We start from the raw sequence: 16,764 nt of genomic DNA, 5'->3' as shown, positions 1-16,764 counted from the left end.
ATGATTAATTATGTAAACTAGTAAATTTTATGCTCTAATCCTTTAAATTCATGTTTCTATACTTAGAAGAGCATTTGGGAGTGAAAGGAGCGAAAAACGAGCCAAAATCAGACAAATAGAGTTGTTTACAAGATCCACACAGGCTGGCCACATGCCCATGTGCCAGCCTGTGTCGATATCACACCTTGCTTCCCAGATACGTGAAAAAAACCCAATTTTTAGGTTTTTTTAGCATTCTAAAGTCTATAAATACCAATTAGAATAAGATATAAGGGGGCACTTGGGGAAGATTGAAGAAAACACTCGAAGAACGCCATCAGAATCAACTCGGAAGCAGATCTTCTTCAAGATCGAAGACCTCTATTTAATTTCCTTTGAAGTTTTATTGGGTTTCTTTATGTCTTGTTGTTATCCTAACTTCAAGATGTTTCTATTCAGGATTATGAACTAAATCCCCTAGATACCTAGGGAAGATGAAACCTATGATGAAACTTATTATTTAATTTCTATTTTTACGCGATAAATACTTGATTCTTGTTCTCATTTATGTATACTTATTTCATGTTTTAATATTTTTAGGATATTAATTCATGTTTAATGTTCTTATTTCAGTGGAGCAAAAGTCCCTGTTTAAGAGTAGATCTAGCATAATTGAGTGGAGTTGCATGCAAATCACTACACCAGAATAGGTCTTTAGCGGCGTTTTTTTAGGCCTTTAGCGGCACTTTTTAACGCCACTAAAGGTATTTGCGGCGCTTGTGAAAGCGCCGCAAAAGAGGCCGCTAACGAAAACGTCACAAATATTTGCAGCGTTTACAAACAAAAACGCCGCTAAAGACCATATTCTTTAGCGGCGCTTAGAAATAAGCGCCGCTAAAGGCCATGTTCTTTAGCGGCGCTTAGAAATAAGCGCCGCTAAAGGCCATGTTCTTCAGTGGCTCTTAGTAGCAGCGCTTAGAAAAAACGCCGCTAAAGTCCATGTTCTTTAGCAGCGCTTAATAAAAAACGCCTCTAAATACCATGTTCTTTAGCGGCACTTAATATTAAACGCCGCTAAAGAACATGATCTTTAACGACGTTTTTATCTAAGCGCCTCTAAAGAACAAGGTCTTTAGCGGCGTTTTTTATTAAGCGCCGCTAAAGAACATGGACTTTAGCGGCGTTTTTTCTAAGCGCCGCTAAAGAACATGGTCTTTAGCGGCGTTTTTTTCTAAGCGCCGCTAAAGAACATGATCTTTAGCGGTGTTTTTATACAAAAACGCCACTATTTTTAGGATTTTTTTTATATTAAATTTTTCATTTTTTCAGCTCTCCTGTAACAACAAATCAGATGCAACCAGATCTAAACCAGCCAAAAATAATAAATTTATATAATATTTCAAATTAAATGAATAAAATAATATTAATATCAAAAAATAAAAGTGAATTCATATTATTTTTGCAAAAATGTAAAATGTTAAAATGATAAAAAATATTTATGTAATACACTATGACGGCGGAAGTTGCGACTGAAACATCTTCATCATAGTCTGAAGCTACTGCTGGAGTTCATCGTACTTTTTGCTCTACTCTGCTTCTCTCGCTGTAGCCTCTGCTTCCCTCGCTGCAACCGCTGCTTCCCTCGCTGCCGCCTCTGCTTTAAGTTGTAGCTGGAGTTCTTCATATTTCCTTTGAACCTCAACTGTGGCTGCTTGCATCTGAGCCATCTGGTCTTTTAACCTCTGAACTTCAGCTTGAGCCTGACTCCCCGAAGTCATGTATTGCTGCGAGCTGGATCCAAAATATTGGGTTGGGCTAATAAATGATCCTTGAAATCAAACCCGACCATACCTTTCAGGATCCAAAACTTTAGTAATAATCCAGTTATCAATGTCTTCAAGATGAACAGAACTATCACTAGAAGCAATCGCTTCGTACTCTGCCTTTTTTATCCTTTAGTTTTTCCTAATAAATAAATCACATAGTTAGGAACGCAATACATATTAAAAAACATATGCAACATAACAGTAGTCGCATTACAAGCAATGAATTAAACCATGTGAAAATAAACACTATAAATAACTAAAACAAGTCAAATCGTATTAAGTAAACGTACCATTATTTCACCAGCTTCAGGAGTCATGGGAGATCCATCTTTCTTCCTATGTGTAATTTCAAAAAGTTGAAGGCGTCCAACTTTTTGACCGGACGATAGTTCCTACAGTATAGTAGTAAAAATATTATTTAATGAAAAATTATACATATTTGACAATATTAAGAAATTAAAAATACCTCCGCCTCAGCTACACATGCAAAACTTCTCGACCTGGCTGTGTGAGTGAATTTTTGTTTCTGCCTGCTGCTTTTTCCAACTTGTTCACGATCCTACGTTATGAAATTTTTAGTACGTAAATAGTAAATACTATAAACCAAAACAATTACAATAGTTTGGAAGTATGTCATACCTCGCCTTTCTTCGAATGCCAAAATCTAACCGCATCTTCCCATTGGTACCTCAACATACCCGGCGGGACATTTTGCAATTTCTCATCGAGGGTTGTTTTTGTCTTATAATAATTTTTCTTCAAAGTACTTTTATTGTCTCACCATCTTTTTCCCAATGCCTTCTTTACATAAGCATCGGAGACCTCTAAAGCAAACCTCGCCTACAAAAAACACAAGTTAATAAAGTAAATATAAATGAAACTATTTCCCAAGCATTACAGATGACATTAACATTTTGTTACCTTAATATTATCGAGGGCTTGGTTTTTGTTGCTATCGGGCATTTGATGCCATGACTCGTAGTTGATAGGCAACATATTCGCATTTCGTGCTAAAATGCCCATGTATCCTGCTAAAAGTCGAGCTTTTGATCCAACAGGCTAACCAAAACTGTTTCGTCCAACTTTGACACACGCTCGACTGGATCTAACTCGTACAACTCTCTAAGTAACGTACGTCCTCGACCTCTACGCGTCCCACCATTTTCAGCTACAAATAGTATATTATAATATAAGAATTTGAAAAATGAATCAATTATAAGTCAACACGCATGTAAATTAAATGTAAAATTACTTTGAACTTCTGTAGGATCCTCAGGTGTAATCGGAACATTTGAAGATCCAATTGCTGTCTGTTGTTCAGTAATATTTGTTTCTGTCGAGTTTGGATCATTTGAACAATGCTTCCCCTTAGAATTTTTCTTCTAGGCATTTTATCTGCAATACACATAAAATAGTTGAAAACTTAATAACTAATTACAACAATAACAACACATATAAAATAGTTGAAATATATAATAAGACCAAGATTTAAATTATGATATTACATATAATTAAACAATCGTAAAATCTTACTACATCATTATTCGTAAATATCTTCATCCGTATCCTGACGAACCCATTGAAATTGTGCACTAGTACTAGGGATATTATCGTTTAAGTTTTGTTCTGGAAAGGGCAAAGTTTGTGATCTGTCGTCGATGTTATCTCTACTTCCACTGCCCATGTCAAACAAGTCTCTAGGGATGTTACGGAGTACAACGTACCAACCCTCATCAATTGGATCTTTTGAGTAAAAAACTTGTTTGACTTGAGATGAGAATACATACGACTCATCTATCAGTTGTTGTCCTGTGTGAATCAATCGGTCAAAGTTTACCATTGTAAAACCAAATTGATCTTGCTTAATTCCACGAGTTGTATTAACATCGGCCCAATCACCTCGAAATAAGACAACTTTCCATTTGCCGTAGTAATCCAACTCAATTATGTCAGTAAGATGTCCGAAATATTCCACATTTCCCTCGACAGGATTATTGTCCCTAGCACTAGCATAACTTGTAATTGCAGAATTAACAACTATTCCACAATTTTGCGTTCTCCTCAACCTCTCGCGATATTTTGTATAAAATCTGAATCCGTTGATGAGGAACGCACTATATCTTTTAACCACTCGATTTGGACCTTGGGAGAGCCATTTAACTTCGTCGTTTACGTTCTTCCCACTCCAAACCTATTGAATGGAAAGTAAACTGAGTAATAAAAAATGTTATGAGAAAACATTATTATTTGTAAGCGGAAGCTCCAACTGCATACCGTTTGGCTTAACCATTCATAAAATGATTCTGTAAACAACTTATTGATATCTCGATGTTGTGTTCTTCGGGAGCATGAACGAGATCTCAATATTTGTTTATACTCACTACGTTAAAAAATGTTCACTTTGTTAGAAGATAAACAATTTTCAGTTTGATAAATATTTATCAAATTTGTAGAACTTACTTCCGTAAAGGTTCCATTGATTCGTGGTGAAACAGAACATATCGATGTGCTTGTACCCAGGATAAATGATCTAATTCTGCAATTTCAACTTGCCGATTGGTTCTCCAAAACTTTGGAACAAATAAGTGTCGGTTAAGTTATGGTCCGTGAGTCCAGCATTCCTATTTGGTCTGTTCAACCTTGTTTCAACATCTTCCAAATATCTTGAGCAGAAGGTCATACATTCCTCTGCCAAGTAGCCTTCAGCAATCGATCCTTCTGGATATCGCTTGTTGCGGCAGTAAGACTTTAATTTGGATACGAACCTAAACATAAAATACAACATTACCAAAACTTGTAACTAATGGCATAGAGGTGAATGAAGGAAAATTTTAATAATTTTAATGTTGACCTTTCTATGGGATACATCCATCGATAGAAAACGGGTCCGCCAAGAATTGCTTCGTGCGGGAGATGGATTATCAAGTGAACCATAATGGTGAAGAAGGAAGGTGGGAAGATTTTCTCCATGTTGCATAAAGTCAAAACGGCTCGATCCTGTACCTTCTAAAGTTCTTGAACATCCAAAACTTTGCCACAAATGACTTTCATTATATTGGATAGTTCAATTATGCAAGACGTCACCTTCTTGGACATACAACACCGTAGAACAACTGACATTAAATCTTGCATCAAGATGTGATAGTCATGTGATTTTAGCGAATATAATCTTCGATCTTTAACACTAACACATCGACATATATTTGATGCATACGCATCTGGAACCTTTATATCTTTCAACACCATGCAGAACAGTTCTTTCTCCGCCTTGGACATTGAGAAAATAGAAGGCGGCAACCAATATTTCCCATTCGAAAGTGGATTCGGATGAAGATCAGGTCGAATTCCCATCTGAACTAAATCAAGTCGACTCTGAAGATTGTCTTTTGATTTTCCGTCTACATTCAAAATTGTACTGACAATGTTCTCGTAGACATTTTTCTCAATATGCATAACATCAAGATTGTGTCGTAATAGGTGGTGCTCCCAATAAGGCAACTAAAAAAATACTTCTTTTTTTCCACAAGTCCGCCTCGTTAGGATCATCCTCTTCATCGGAGTCATCATCAGCTTCATCATTTGATCTTTTATTTCTTTGCGTGTTTGCCGGTTGGTTAATCTTCCCATAACTAAAGTTCATATCTTCCAACATTAATAAGATTTCAGATCCACTTGTCTGTAAGGGAGCTTCTCTGAACTCTTCAGTACCATCAAATGCCGAACTCTGAAATCTGTATCTATGATTTTCCGGTAACCACCGACGGTGCCCCATGTAAGAGAACTTCTTCCCATTGTATAACCATTGCGAACATGTTTGTGCAGCACAACAAGGACACGCATAACGACCCTTGGTACTCCAGCCGGATAAATTGGCATAAGCGGGGAAGTCATTAATGGTCCACATCAAAGCTGCACGTAAATTAAAGTTCTCCTTTCTCAGCACATCGTATGTCTTGACACCAGCCCATAATTGTTTTAACTCTTCAATAAGTGGCTGTAAATAAATTTCGATATCATTCCCGGGCCCTTTCTCTCCAAGGATAATCATTGATAAGATAAGGGAAGATTGCTTCATGCAAATCCACGGAGGCAGATTGTAAGGAACAAGCACTACTGGCCAAGTACTGTACGCAGTACTCATGATCTTGTACGGATTAAATCCATCAGATGCTAAGCCAAGCCTCACACTCCTAGGATCGCTTGTAAAGCTTGGAAATTTATTGTCAAATGATTTCTAAGCTAAAGAATCTGCCGGATGCCTCATCTTCCCATCATCAGTTCGTCCATCATGGTGCCACGTCATAGACTCCGCTGTGTTCGACGACATGAAAAGCCTTTGAAGCCTTGGTATCAGCGGAAAATACCGCAAAATCTTGACCGGCTTCTTTCTTGGCTGTGCATCATTTTCATTGTCGTTCCCATCTTCTGTGTTTTTATTTGTCCAACGTGATTGGCCGCATATGTGACAGCACTGTTGGTTTCTCCGATCGCCCCAATACAATATGCAGTCATTCGGGCAACTATGGATTTTGGTGTACCCAAGACCTAAATCTTTTATCATTTTCTTCATATATTTGCATGATTGAGGGATTTTTGCAAACGAAAACATCTCTTTCAAAAACTCTAACAGCATTGTCAAAGAGTTCCCGGTCCACCCTCCCAAACACTTTAAATGAAAAAGACGAATACAGAAAGACGATTTCGAGAATTTTGATCCCTCAAACAGTTCTTCGTTCATGTCATTAAGTAGCGCGTAGAACTTCGCCGCTTCTCGATTCGGCTCTTCATGATGTACACTTCTTCCGGGTTCGGTAAAAGCATTTCCACCGATATTACAATCATCAGATGCCACAAAGTCGGCTGGGAATGACTGTAAACCATGATTGTGAATATTAAATGCTTCCTGCAACATCCCTTCCATGTCATCCCCTCTAACAGACTGATGGTAAGTAGTACTGTTATAAGATACATCCATCCTTGAAGAGGAACTACTAGGCGGGCATTCTCCATGAAAAATTCATTGTTTATAACCCCGAACAAACCCATCAACAATTAGATGCTCGTATACAACTTCACGATAATGCCAATTTGTGTTGACACACTTCTTACACGGGCAAAGAATCATGTTCTCCTGGCTTGCATATTGAAATGCAAAGTTTAGAAAAGTCTGTACTCCATTTCAATAACCATCGCTTACCCTTGACAAATTCATCCAAGACCGGTCCATTTCTTATTTCTTGAAGTCTGATTTTCACCAGAAATTACAAGGGTAAGTTAAATGTATGTTATGTACGTGTATAAGTTATTATGTAAGTTATGTAAGTTATGTAAGTTAAATGTATTATGTAGGTTATGTAAGTTGTGTAAGATATTTAAGTTATGTAAGTTTTGTATTATGTAAGTTATGTAAGTTATGTAAGTTAAATGTATTATGTAGGTTATGTAAGTTGTGTAAGATATTTAAGTTATGTAGTTTTGTATTATGTAAGTTATGTAAGTTAAATGTATTATGTAGGTTATGTAAGTTGTGTAAGATATTTAAGTTATGTAGTTTTGTATTATGTAAGTTATGTAAGTTAAATGTATTATGTAGGTTATGTAAGTTGTGTAAGATATTTAAGTTATGTAGTTTTGTATTATGTAAGTTATGTAAGTTATGTAAGTTAAATGTATTATGTAGGTTATGTAAGTTGTGTAAGATATTTAAGTTATGTAAGTTTTGTATTATGTAAGTTATGTAAGTTACGTAAGTTAAATGTATTATATAGGTTATGTAAGTTGTGTAAGATATTTAAGTTATGTAAGTTTTGTATTATGTAAGTTATGTATGCTATGTATTATGTAAGTTGTCTAAGATATTTCGTAAGTTATGCAAGTTTACATATGATTAATGAAAAGAAATAAACACTTTAAAAAGATGACCATTTGCTCAAATTGATGTTATATTTCCTTAATTAATCATATCTACTTTATGATGATGTTAACGGTTTTACTTATGTAAGTATAGTATTTACTTTATTTTTATTAATCATATGTTTTAGTTATTTATTTATTTAATTTAATTTTTTTTGTTTTATATAATTTTTTCACATAATGTTATGTCGATTTAAAGTTTAAAAAAAAATTTACATATGATTAATGAAAAGAAATAAACACTTTAAAAAGATGACCATTTGCTCAAATTGATGTTATATTTCCTTAATTAATCATATCTACTTTATGATGATGTTAACGGTTTTACTTATGTGAGTATAGTATTTACCTTATTTTTATTAATCATGTGTTTTAGTTATGTCGATTTAATGTTTTGAAAAAAAATTTACATATTCAATTTTCAATAATTAATTTACTAATACCCATAATAATTGCAGTAGTTAAATTGAAATCAAATTTTTACTATATTTAATAAAAAAATAAACAATGTCAGACAAAGATTGAGGAAACAAAAATAAGCAGACATAATAGTGTAGTAGGAAGTTCCATTTTCATGTTGTTTCCATTACAGTACATGAATATAACCGCGTTGAAAATAAAAAGCCAAAAAACAAATATTCCTTTCACAATCTTAAATAATCTCTCTCTCTCTCTTCGTCTTCAATTAACCAGTAACCACATCCCATCACCCATTTCTCGATCCACTCTTTTCCCAGAGTCCTTCATTAAACTCTTCTTTTCCTTCTTCTTTATATAATTCAACGATTTTTTTTACTTAAAACAGCTCACTTTTTCTACCCTAAAAAAATATACATCTTTTTATTTTATTTTTTCTTTGTTTATTTCAGTGTTTGATTCTTGTTCACTGATTAAAAAAATATGTAGTGTTATTATTATTATTATTATTATTATTATTATTATTTTAACAATAGGATCTGGAAATGGGTTTTTTCCAACTGAAGAGTTCAATTTAGATTCTAAATGCTTAAGTGATCCTCAACAGCTTCCTGTTGGTCCTAAAATTGGTGAATGTGCTAATGCTAAAGTATATGAAGGAAGTTGCAATGTTATCCAAAGTTCAACACATCAATATGCATAACAACCGATGTTATCATCATGTAAGACATAAATATCCTATTTCCTACTGCCAATTACCGAAAAAATGATTCTCAAGTAAATTAAGAAAATAGAAAAGAGCAGTGTACTAAATAAAGAAAATAGAAAGAATAGCAAACCAAGAAAGAGTAGTGTACCGATTTGAAGGGTTATTGTTGCTGCAAACTAACAACACCCAATTACTTCATGCATTGTTTGGGGACGGTCGCAAAACAAGACAACATCCATGTAAGATTACAACCAAGCAGACGAGGCATAAAGTAAAAAAAATTTATAATTTTTTCCCACACTAAAAATATAACTTATCGGCGGTTGCGGGAGCAGAGAGCGATGGTGACGGTGATGCAGTAGATGAGACGGCGATGGTGATGAAGCAGGCAACGATCATGATCACGGCGAAGCTGGTCGGGTTTGGGGGGATTAGGGGCTGAGGAAGCTAGGGATTTCGGCTAAAAAATTGGGGGTAAGTGATGAAGAAGAATCGGGTTTTGCCTGGTTAAAAGGGCTGGAAAGGAAACGACGTCGTTTCCACAGATAAATGAACCCACTGATAGCGGCGTTTGTAAATAAGCGCCACAAAATGTCCACAGAAACGAAGTCGTTTCAGGAACAAACAGTCAAATTTGTGGCGTTTTGGCATAAAACACCACTCACAACATTGAAAAACGACGACGTTTTCAATGACTAAACTAACAAATTTGCGGCGTTTCTAAATAACCGCCACTAAACAAACCCGAAAACGATGACGTTTCCCAAACAGTTATGACAAAAGTAACCCATTTGCGGCGTTTATTCCAACGCGCCACAAAATAAAATTACAAACGATGTCGTTCCTCAGCCAGTTAGTCAAATTTGTGGCGTTTAGGTATAAGCGCCACTCAATTAACAGTGACTAAACGACTAACTTTGCAGCGTTTAGACAAAAGCGCCACTAAATTAACCATCCAAACGATGTCGTTTTCCAAAAAACTAGGACAAGTTTCTGGCGTTTTGCCACAAAACGCCACTAAGAACATCGAAAAACGACGACGTATTCATGACTAAATGAACCTATTTGCGGCGTTTATAACCTTTCGCCACTAAGTAACCACCGAAACGACGTCGTCTGCAACGAAATATAAACGAAACGCAGTCGTTTTCCTAATAATTAGGATAATTTTGCGGCGTTTTTTCGTAAAACGCCACTAAGAACATGGAAATTTTTAAAAAATTAAGTTAATTATATCAATATTTTTTTATATTTTTATTTTTAATAAACATAAATATTTATGTATATATGTCCTATTAAATAAAAATTTGATGTTAATTTTATCAATAACATGTGTTAACATTTTACAAGCTCTGTATCAAATTAAACTTCATGTATACAATTGAACATTTAATCATTATTCACGTACGCTTTTGGGATTTAACCCATTTTGGTATATATTTATATTTTTTAAATTGATAATTTATATATATCTTTTTTAGATTAAAAAAATATAAAAACTTAAATTAAACCCTAAACCCTAAATTAACCATAATTAATCCTAAACCATATTTTCAGGAATTCGTGTTGCTAATGTTAGTGTGTAGTACAAAACATATATTTTAACCTTAAATTATAAACTGCAAACCGTTAACCACAAGCATCAAGCCCTAAAACACTAATTAACCTCTTAACATGACTAAAGCGGGATAAACCCCAAACCGTAAACTCTAAACTTCTAAACCCTATAAACCCAAAACACCAAAACCTACATCGTAAACCCTAAACTCAAAACTCTAATATTCACAAAATAATAAACATTATATAATGATTAAACCTAAAACCCTAAACTATAAACAATATTAAACTTTTTAACTTATAATAATCACTGAACCTTAATCACCAAACTCTCAAACCCTAAACCAAAAACGCTAAAACTACATTGTAAACCCTAAACCCTAAACTATAATTCAAAAATAATAAACATTATATAATATAATAAACTACATATATAATAAACTAAATATATAATAAACTACATTATATAATAATCTAGTGGCGTTTCCCACAACGCGCCGCTAATAATATGTTTTAGCGGCGTTTTACCATAAGCGCCACAATTGCTAGTATACATCAAGACCAAAGCGCTGCGTTTTGGTTAATATTTTGCGGCGCTTTTCAATACGCGCCGCTAATATTATCCTTTAGCGGCGTTTTCAAATAAGCGCCACTAATCCTAATGTACCTCAACACCAAACTCTTCGTTTTGGTTAAGAAAGATTGCGGCGCTTTACAGTACTTGCCGCTAATACTATACTTTAGCGGCGTTTTAGCATAAGCGCCACTAATGCTACTATACATCAAGACCAAAGCGCAACGTTTTGGTTAATATTTTGTGTCGTTTTCCAATAAGCGCCACTAATCCTAATATACCGCAAGACCAAACTCTGCGTTTTGGTTAATATTTTGTGGCACTTTACAATACGCGCCGCTAATACTATGCTTTAGCGGCGTTTTCATATAAGCGCCACTAATCGTAATGTACCTCAACACCAAACTCTGCGTTTTGGTTAAGAAAGATTGCGGCGCTTTTAAGTACTCGCCGCTAATACTATACTTTAGCGGCGTTTTAGCATAAGCGCCATTAATGTTACTATACATTAAGACCAATGCGCAGTGTTTTGGTTAATATTTTGCGGTGTTTTCCAATAAGCGCCACTAATCCTAATATACCTCAAGACAAAACTCTGCGTTTTGGTTAAGAAATATTGCGGCGCTTTCACTACTCGCTGCTAATACTATACTTTAGCGGCGTTTTCGTATAAGCGCCACTAATGCTAGTGTACCTTAAGACCAAACTCTGCGTTTTGGTTAAGATGTATTGCGGCGCTTGGTAGTAAACGCCGCTAAAGATGTTCTTTTACGGCGTTTATTCGAAAAACGCCACTGTATGTCCGACTTTTAGCGGCGTTTTATTAGAATCGCCGCTAATACTACATCTTCAACGGCGTTTTATGGTTTGCGCTGCTAATGCTCGATTTTTAGGGGTGTTTGTAATCCAAACGCCACAATAGGTGCCACTAAAAGTATGTTTTGGTGTAGTGAATCCTAGAAATAGGACGATATAAATCTACTGAATTAGAGTCAAATCTAATAGAGGAATCTATAGATCGAGTTAATGCGACGATAGGGGTTTTAATTAGCAAGAGACTTCAATTAATCAACCTAGAGTCAGTTGTTTGTACTCTCAAAAGAGATATTAACATAATTTAGAGATTTCTACGAATCAAGACACAAGTGAATAAATTGTTTAATTTAGATTCAGAATAATAGGTGAAGTCTAGGTGGATTCTTTCTTAGGTATTGTCTTTCTCATTGGTTATCTTTGATTATTTTTCCATTTCATTCTTTGTTGCGTTCGTAGTTAAATTAGATTAGTAAATTTAGATTAAAAATAATCATTTCAATTTATCGGCTAAATAATAGGAAAATAGTAATTACTAGTACTTTTAGTCCTCGTGGATACGATATTCCTTGCTCACCATAGCTATACTATTGTTCAATAAGTGCACTTGCCTTTGTTGTAATTATAGTTAGTTTAATGATCATCAATCTCTCTCATTGATCCTTATTCAATTTTCATTCTCAACTAAAAAATAAAAAGAAATTCCTTATTGTTTTCTACCAAGGATGTTGTAGTGGAACCAAAATATTTTTTTTAAGTTGTCTAATCCTATGAAACGCCCAAAAACCTTTTGGCATAATCCTAATTCTAACTCTAACCAAAGAAGCGTTCTTCAAACATAAAGAAAGTTGAGTATATTTCAATTATTTATGTTGAAAGGCTCTATGAGATCCTAAAACTAGAAGTGCTTCGATGAAATTGATGTGTGGGGGCCTCGGTTTATGGGTTTTTTTTTTGAATTTTTAATCCTTGTTTAGATTTAAGATTAAATTGACATAATTTATAAATATGAAGGATTAAATGTTTTTAGAACCATGATCAATTTGGCACAATATTTAAATCTTGAGGACAAAATTTGTTGTTATGCCAATTTTAAAAGTTATCACGTCATTTTCATATTAGACATTTAACGGTGGATGACCAAAAAAGACAAACTCAAAAATTTTAATGATTACTTTGTAATTTTTCATAATTGAGTGACGAAAAAAGAAAGAAAATACTTGTGTGACTATCTAAAAACTAATAACTTAATGTCTAAATTGGTACATGAGTTTGACGCTTTTTTCTAATGTGATATTTGTGTTATTTTTTGGCCCAATGTGGTACATGTATTTAACAAAAATTATACATTTTAGTACCTAAAGATAACAATGTTAAGTTTTTAGTGTTTAATTTAGGTTTTATAGTTGATTTGATGAACATTCATAATTAGCTAATAGTATTGGCAATTGCCTTTCATCAAATCAACCATAAAACTCAAATTATATCACATCCATCGGTTTGTATTTGACAAATTAAACTCAAAATTAAACAAATTCACAATTAACACAAAAATATATTAACAAAATCATGCAAAATTCAAACCTAATAATATTAACAATTAACTTTTATCAAATCAACTCTAAAACTTGAACTAAATACTAAAAAATTAACATCATTACCTTTGAATATCAAAATATACAAATTTCGTCAAATACAAATACTAAATTAGACCCAAAAATAACGTAAATATCACATTAGAAGAAAAAAAAAGGGTCTAACTCGAATTCTAAATGAAATATTAAGCGAAATTAATATGTATAATATGCAAACAGTATTTGCTTAGTCTGGTCTATGGGTCTCTGAACCTTGCATATTAAAGAAGATAATCAAATATTACTATTTTTTTTCCTCCAACTATAATGCTTGATAGTTTGAATTGTTTTCATTTGAATCCTAAGAACACCTGTCATTTAAATGATTTCCATTCCTTACTTGACAATTTACTACTGATTAAATAAAAAATAAATAAACTTAAAATTAAAATTAAAAATTTAATCTGGGAGTGAGTTAAAGATTAAAAAAGACAAACAATCTTGTGATTATGTTGGATTGTGTCCTACTAATTATGTTTTTAAAAAATTTGAATTTAGATCCCAAAGCTGGATTAACCAAAAAGGTAGTAAAGTGAAGATCTCTTAGATCCCAAAGCTTGAAACCTAATATATGTCGAATATTTTTATATAAATATAATACAAATGATTGCATATATCAAATTACTTAACTATGAATAATTCACGTGAAGGTGGTGTTGTAAGTGCAGTATGGGACTCTAAAAGGAGAAATAAATAAATGAAAAAGAGCCAATTAAGGAATTGGAGTGCAAGGCAGTCTCAAAACAGACAAAACATGTTTACCTAAACACCTGTATCTATATGTTTACTCATACAATCAACCAACATGTGATGGATTCTAATTCTTCAAATGAAACAAAAAGACACCAATTTTTTGGTCATTCGGTGTGCCTCACATGCCACGCACCTACTATATCATGTGACAACCGATGGGATCATCAACATATCCTCGGGCGGTATAGCTATTACTTGGCCTTTGTAGATTAAAAAAAAGAATAAATTAACTTTTATAAATTAGTTTTTCTTTTTTAAATTTCATCTATTTATATTATTAAAAATTAATTTGTCTGACGAAATAATCAAATAGTGATACATAATATGTCACATGTATTCATATTGATGTACAAAGATCAATTTTTAATAATACAAATGAATGAAATTTTTAACAGAATAACCAATTTGTCCATTTTTTGAGTAAAGTGTATAAAATGTAATTTGACTCCTACTATAAGGACTTCCATGGTACTTTTACTTAGGGGTGTTCAAATGGTCAGTCCGTTAATACCTGAGTCGAATTACTATTAATTGAAATTCATTTTTTTTGTCTTTTGATTAAAATAAGTATAAAACTATAAAAAAAATACATTGCTAATATTCATTTTCTTTTTTTAATAGTTTAAAAAAATTTAAATGGAGGTGAAAATAAGACATTAGAAACATACATAAATCTTAAAAGTTAACAACCAAACAAATAGTTAATAATTATATATAATTTATATTATTTATTCAGTTAATTGTTTAATTCGTTTAATTACTCGATTTCAAACTGAATTAACCAATAATCAAAATTCTAAAAAATTATTAATCGACCTCTGATCAATTAACCGAATAAAATCAATTCGGTTAATTAATTCGGTTTTAACCGAACTATGAGCATCCCTGTTTTTATTGTATCATTCTCTTTAAAATTTGATGTACTTAGAAAATATATGTTTAAAATTTAGTAAAGCATAAAAATAAATAGTACTCAATTCACACCATTATTAAAATTTAAATCCAAATTTTAAAATTCACAAGTTTTCACTAAAGGATTTTAAAAGCCATGACAGCTTTAATAGCGAAGAACAACAACACATGATTCATGATTCTCAATCATACAATGTAGTTCAGATTTTATTACAGTAGCTAGCTAGATACATAATAATGATGCACCATGGCAGTTGAAACAAAAAATAATAATAAATGAAGGAAGATGAGCAAATTAAAGAGTAAAGTATTACAATCAACAAATGAATTTACAGTAGGTGCAGTAAGTAGTAAGGTACTACCAGAACCGAAAAAGTTGTCAAGTGTAGAGACGAAAGCAAAAATATTGGAGATGAAGAAGAAACCGGCAATGGTCCGAACGGTGGGAACGCGGAGGTTGGACCGGGGGCGATGAAGTCGTCGGGGTTAGGGGGACTTGGGGTGGAAGGGATGGTTGGCATAGATGAGCCAGTAGTAGGCACCACTCCACCAGGAGATGGCAACAAAGGAGCAATATCAGGTGATAATGGTTGGAAAGGGGACAATGGAGGATCCGACACTGATACTGGTGATGCTGATATCGTTGGTGTATCTGAACTCAGCCTAGAAGCTAAAGATGGCAAAGGTGATGAAGCAATGAAATACATGATCATGATGGGTAGTAAGAGAAAGCAAAAGGAGGCCATTTCCTAATGATGAAGAAATCAAGCTTGAGTGTCAAATGTTATATATAATATGTGGTAAATGAAGAAGGGGTTGTAGTGAAGAAAAGCAAAAAGGAAAGGTGGGAGAAAAAGGAGTGAGGCTTTAGGTAAGGGGGAGTAGGGAGTGATGATGGAGTCCCTTAAAAAGGGAAGACTAAGGGTATCTCTATTGGGACCCAGTTTGTAACGTGGCAAATTACAAGGGGTCAGTGGTGAGAAAATACAGGTTGGCAATGTAGAAAAGAAGAAAACAGAAAAAAGACCAGTGATTTAGGGTTTTTTGGTGTGACATGTTCGTTAGCTGATGATTCTTCCTTTACAGCCCGTGACTTCGGCAAATCCTTATATTTCAACTGTGCTTATATCCCGCTTTCAATATTTATTATTTTATTAATTTAATTTTTATTTTCTTTTTAAGTTAAATTTGATATTTAACTTTCCAGAAAAGAGTCAAATCAATTTTTTAATAGATATATTGACTAAATCGTTAATTTTTAAACAATGTTGATGTGAGAACTCGCATGACAATCCACATGTACTATCATTTTGACATGACACTATTTGTCTTATATGTCATGTCAACAAATAATTTTAAAATATAAAAAATAAAAATATTTAAAATTCGAAATATATAAAAAATTTCATAAAAATTAAAAAATTAGTATGAATTACATGTGGATTGTCATTCGAACTACTATACTTAAAAATTTAATGTTTTAATCAATATTTCTATTAAGAAATAATAATTTATTTCTTTTTGACAGGTTGATGGTCAAATTCAATTATTTTGAAAAATTAAAAGTTAAATTTAATTAAAAAAGTAAGAATAATTTTTTTAAAAAATTTGAAAAAATGTTTTTTTTTCTTATGTAAGGGGTTTCTTTTTCATTTATTTTAGTTTTTTCGTTTGAAT

The 16,764-nt window shown here is 33.2% G+C and overlaps 1 protein-coding gene across 1 annotated transcript; it reads right to left on the bottom strand.

Annotated features, from left to right (window-relative positions):
* Window positions 1–15,354: 15,354 nt before the first annotated feature.
* Window positions 15,355–15,959, bottom strand: LOC107897540 (classical arabinogalactan protein 25). Its single transcript, XM_016823029.2, has one exon. It carries the CDS (start codon window positions 15,831–15,833, stop codon window positions 15,417–15,419), a length of 417 nt encoding a protein of 138 aa, XP_016678518.2. The 5' UTR covers window positions 15,834–15,959; the 3' UTR covers window positions 15,355–15,416.
* Between the last annotated feature and the right edge of the window lie 805 nt (window positions 15,960–16,764).

The sequence above is a fragment of the Gossypium hirsutum genome, chromosome D10 (genome assembly GCF_007990345.1).
Source record: "Gossypium hirsutum isolate 1008001.06 chromosome D10, Gossypium_hirsutum_v2.1, whole genome shotgun sequence".
NCBI classification, from domain to species: Eukaryota; Viridiplantae; Streptophyta; class Magnoliopsida; order Malvales; family Malvaceae; genus Gossypium; species Gossypium hirsutum.
Note: the sequence above shows the minus strand (reverse complement) of the source record. Positions and strands in the feature narration are given on the sequence as shown.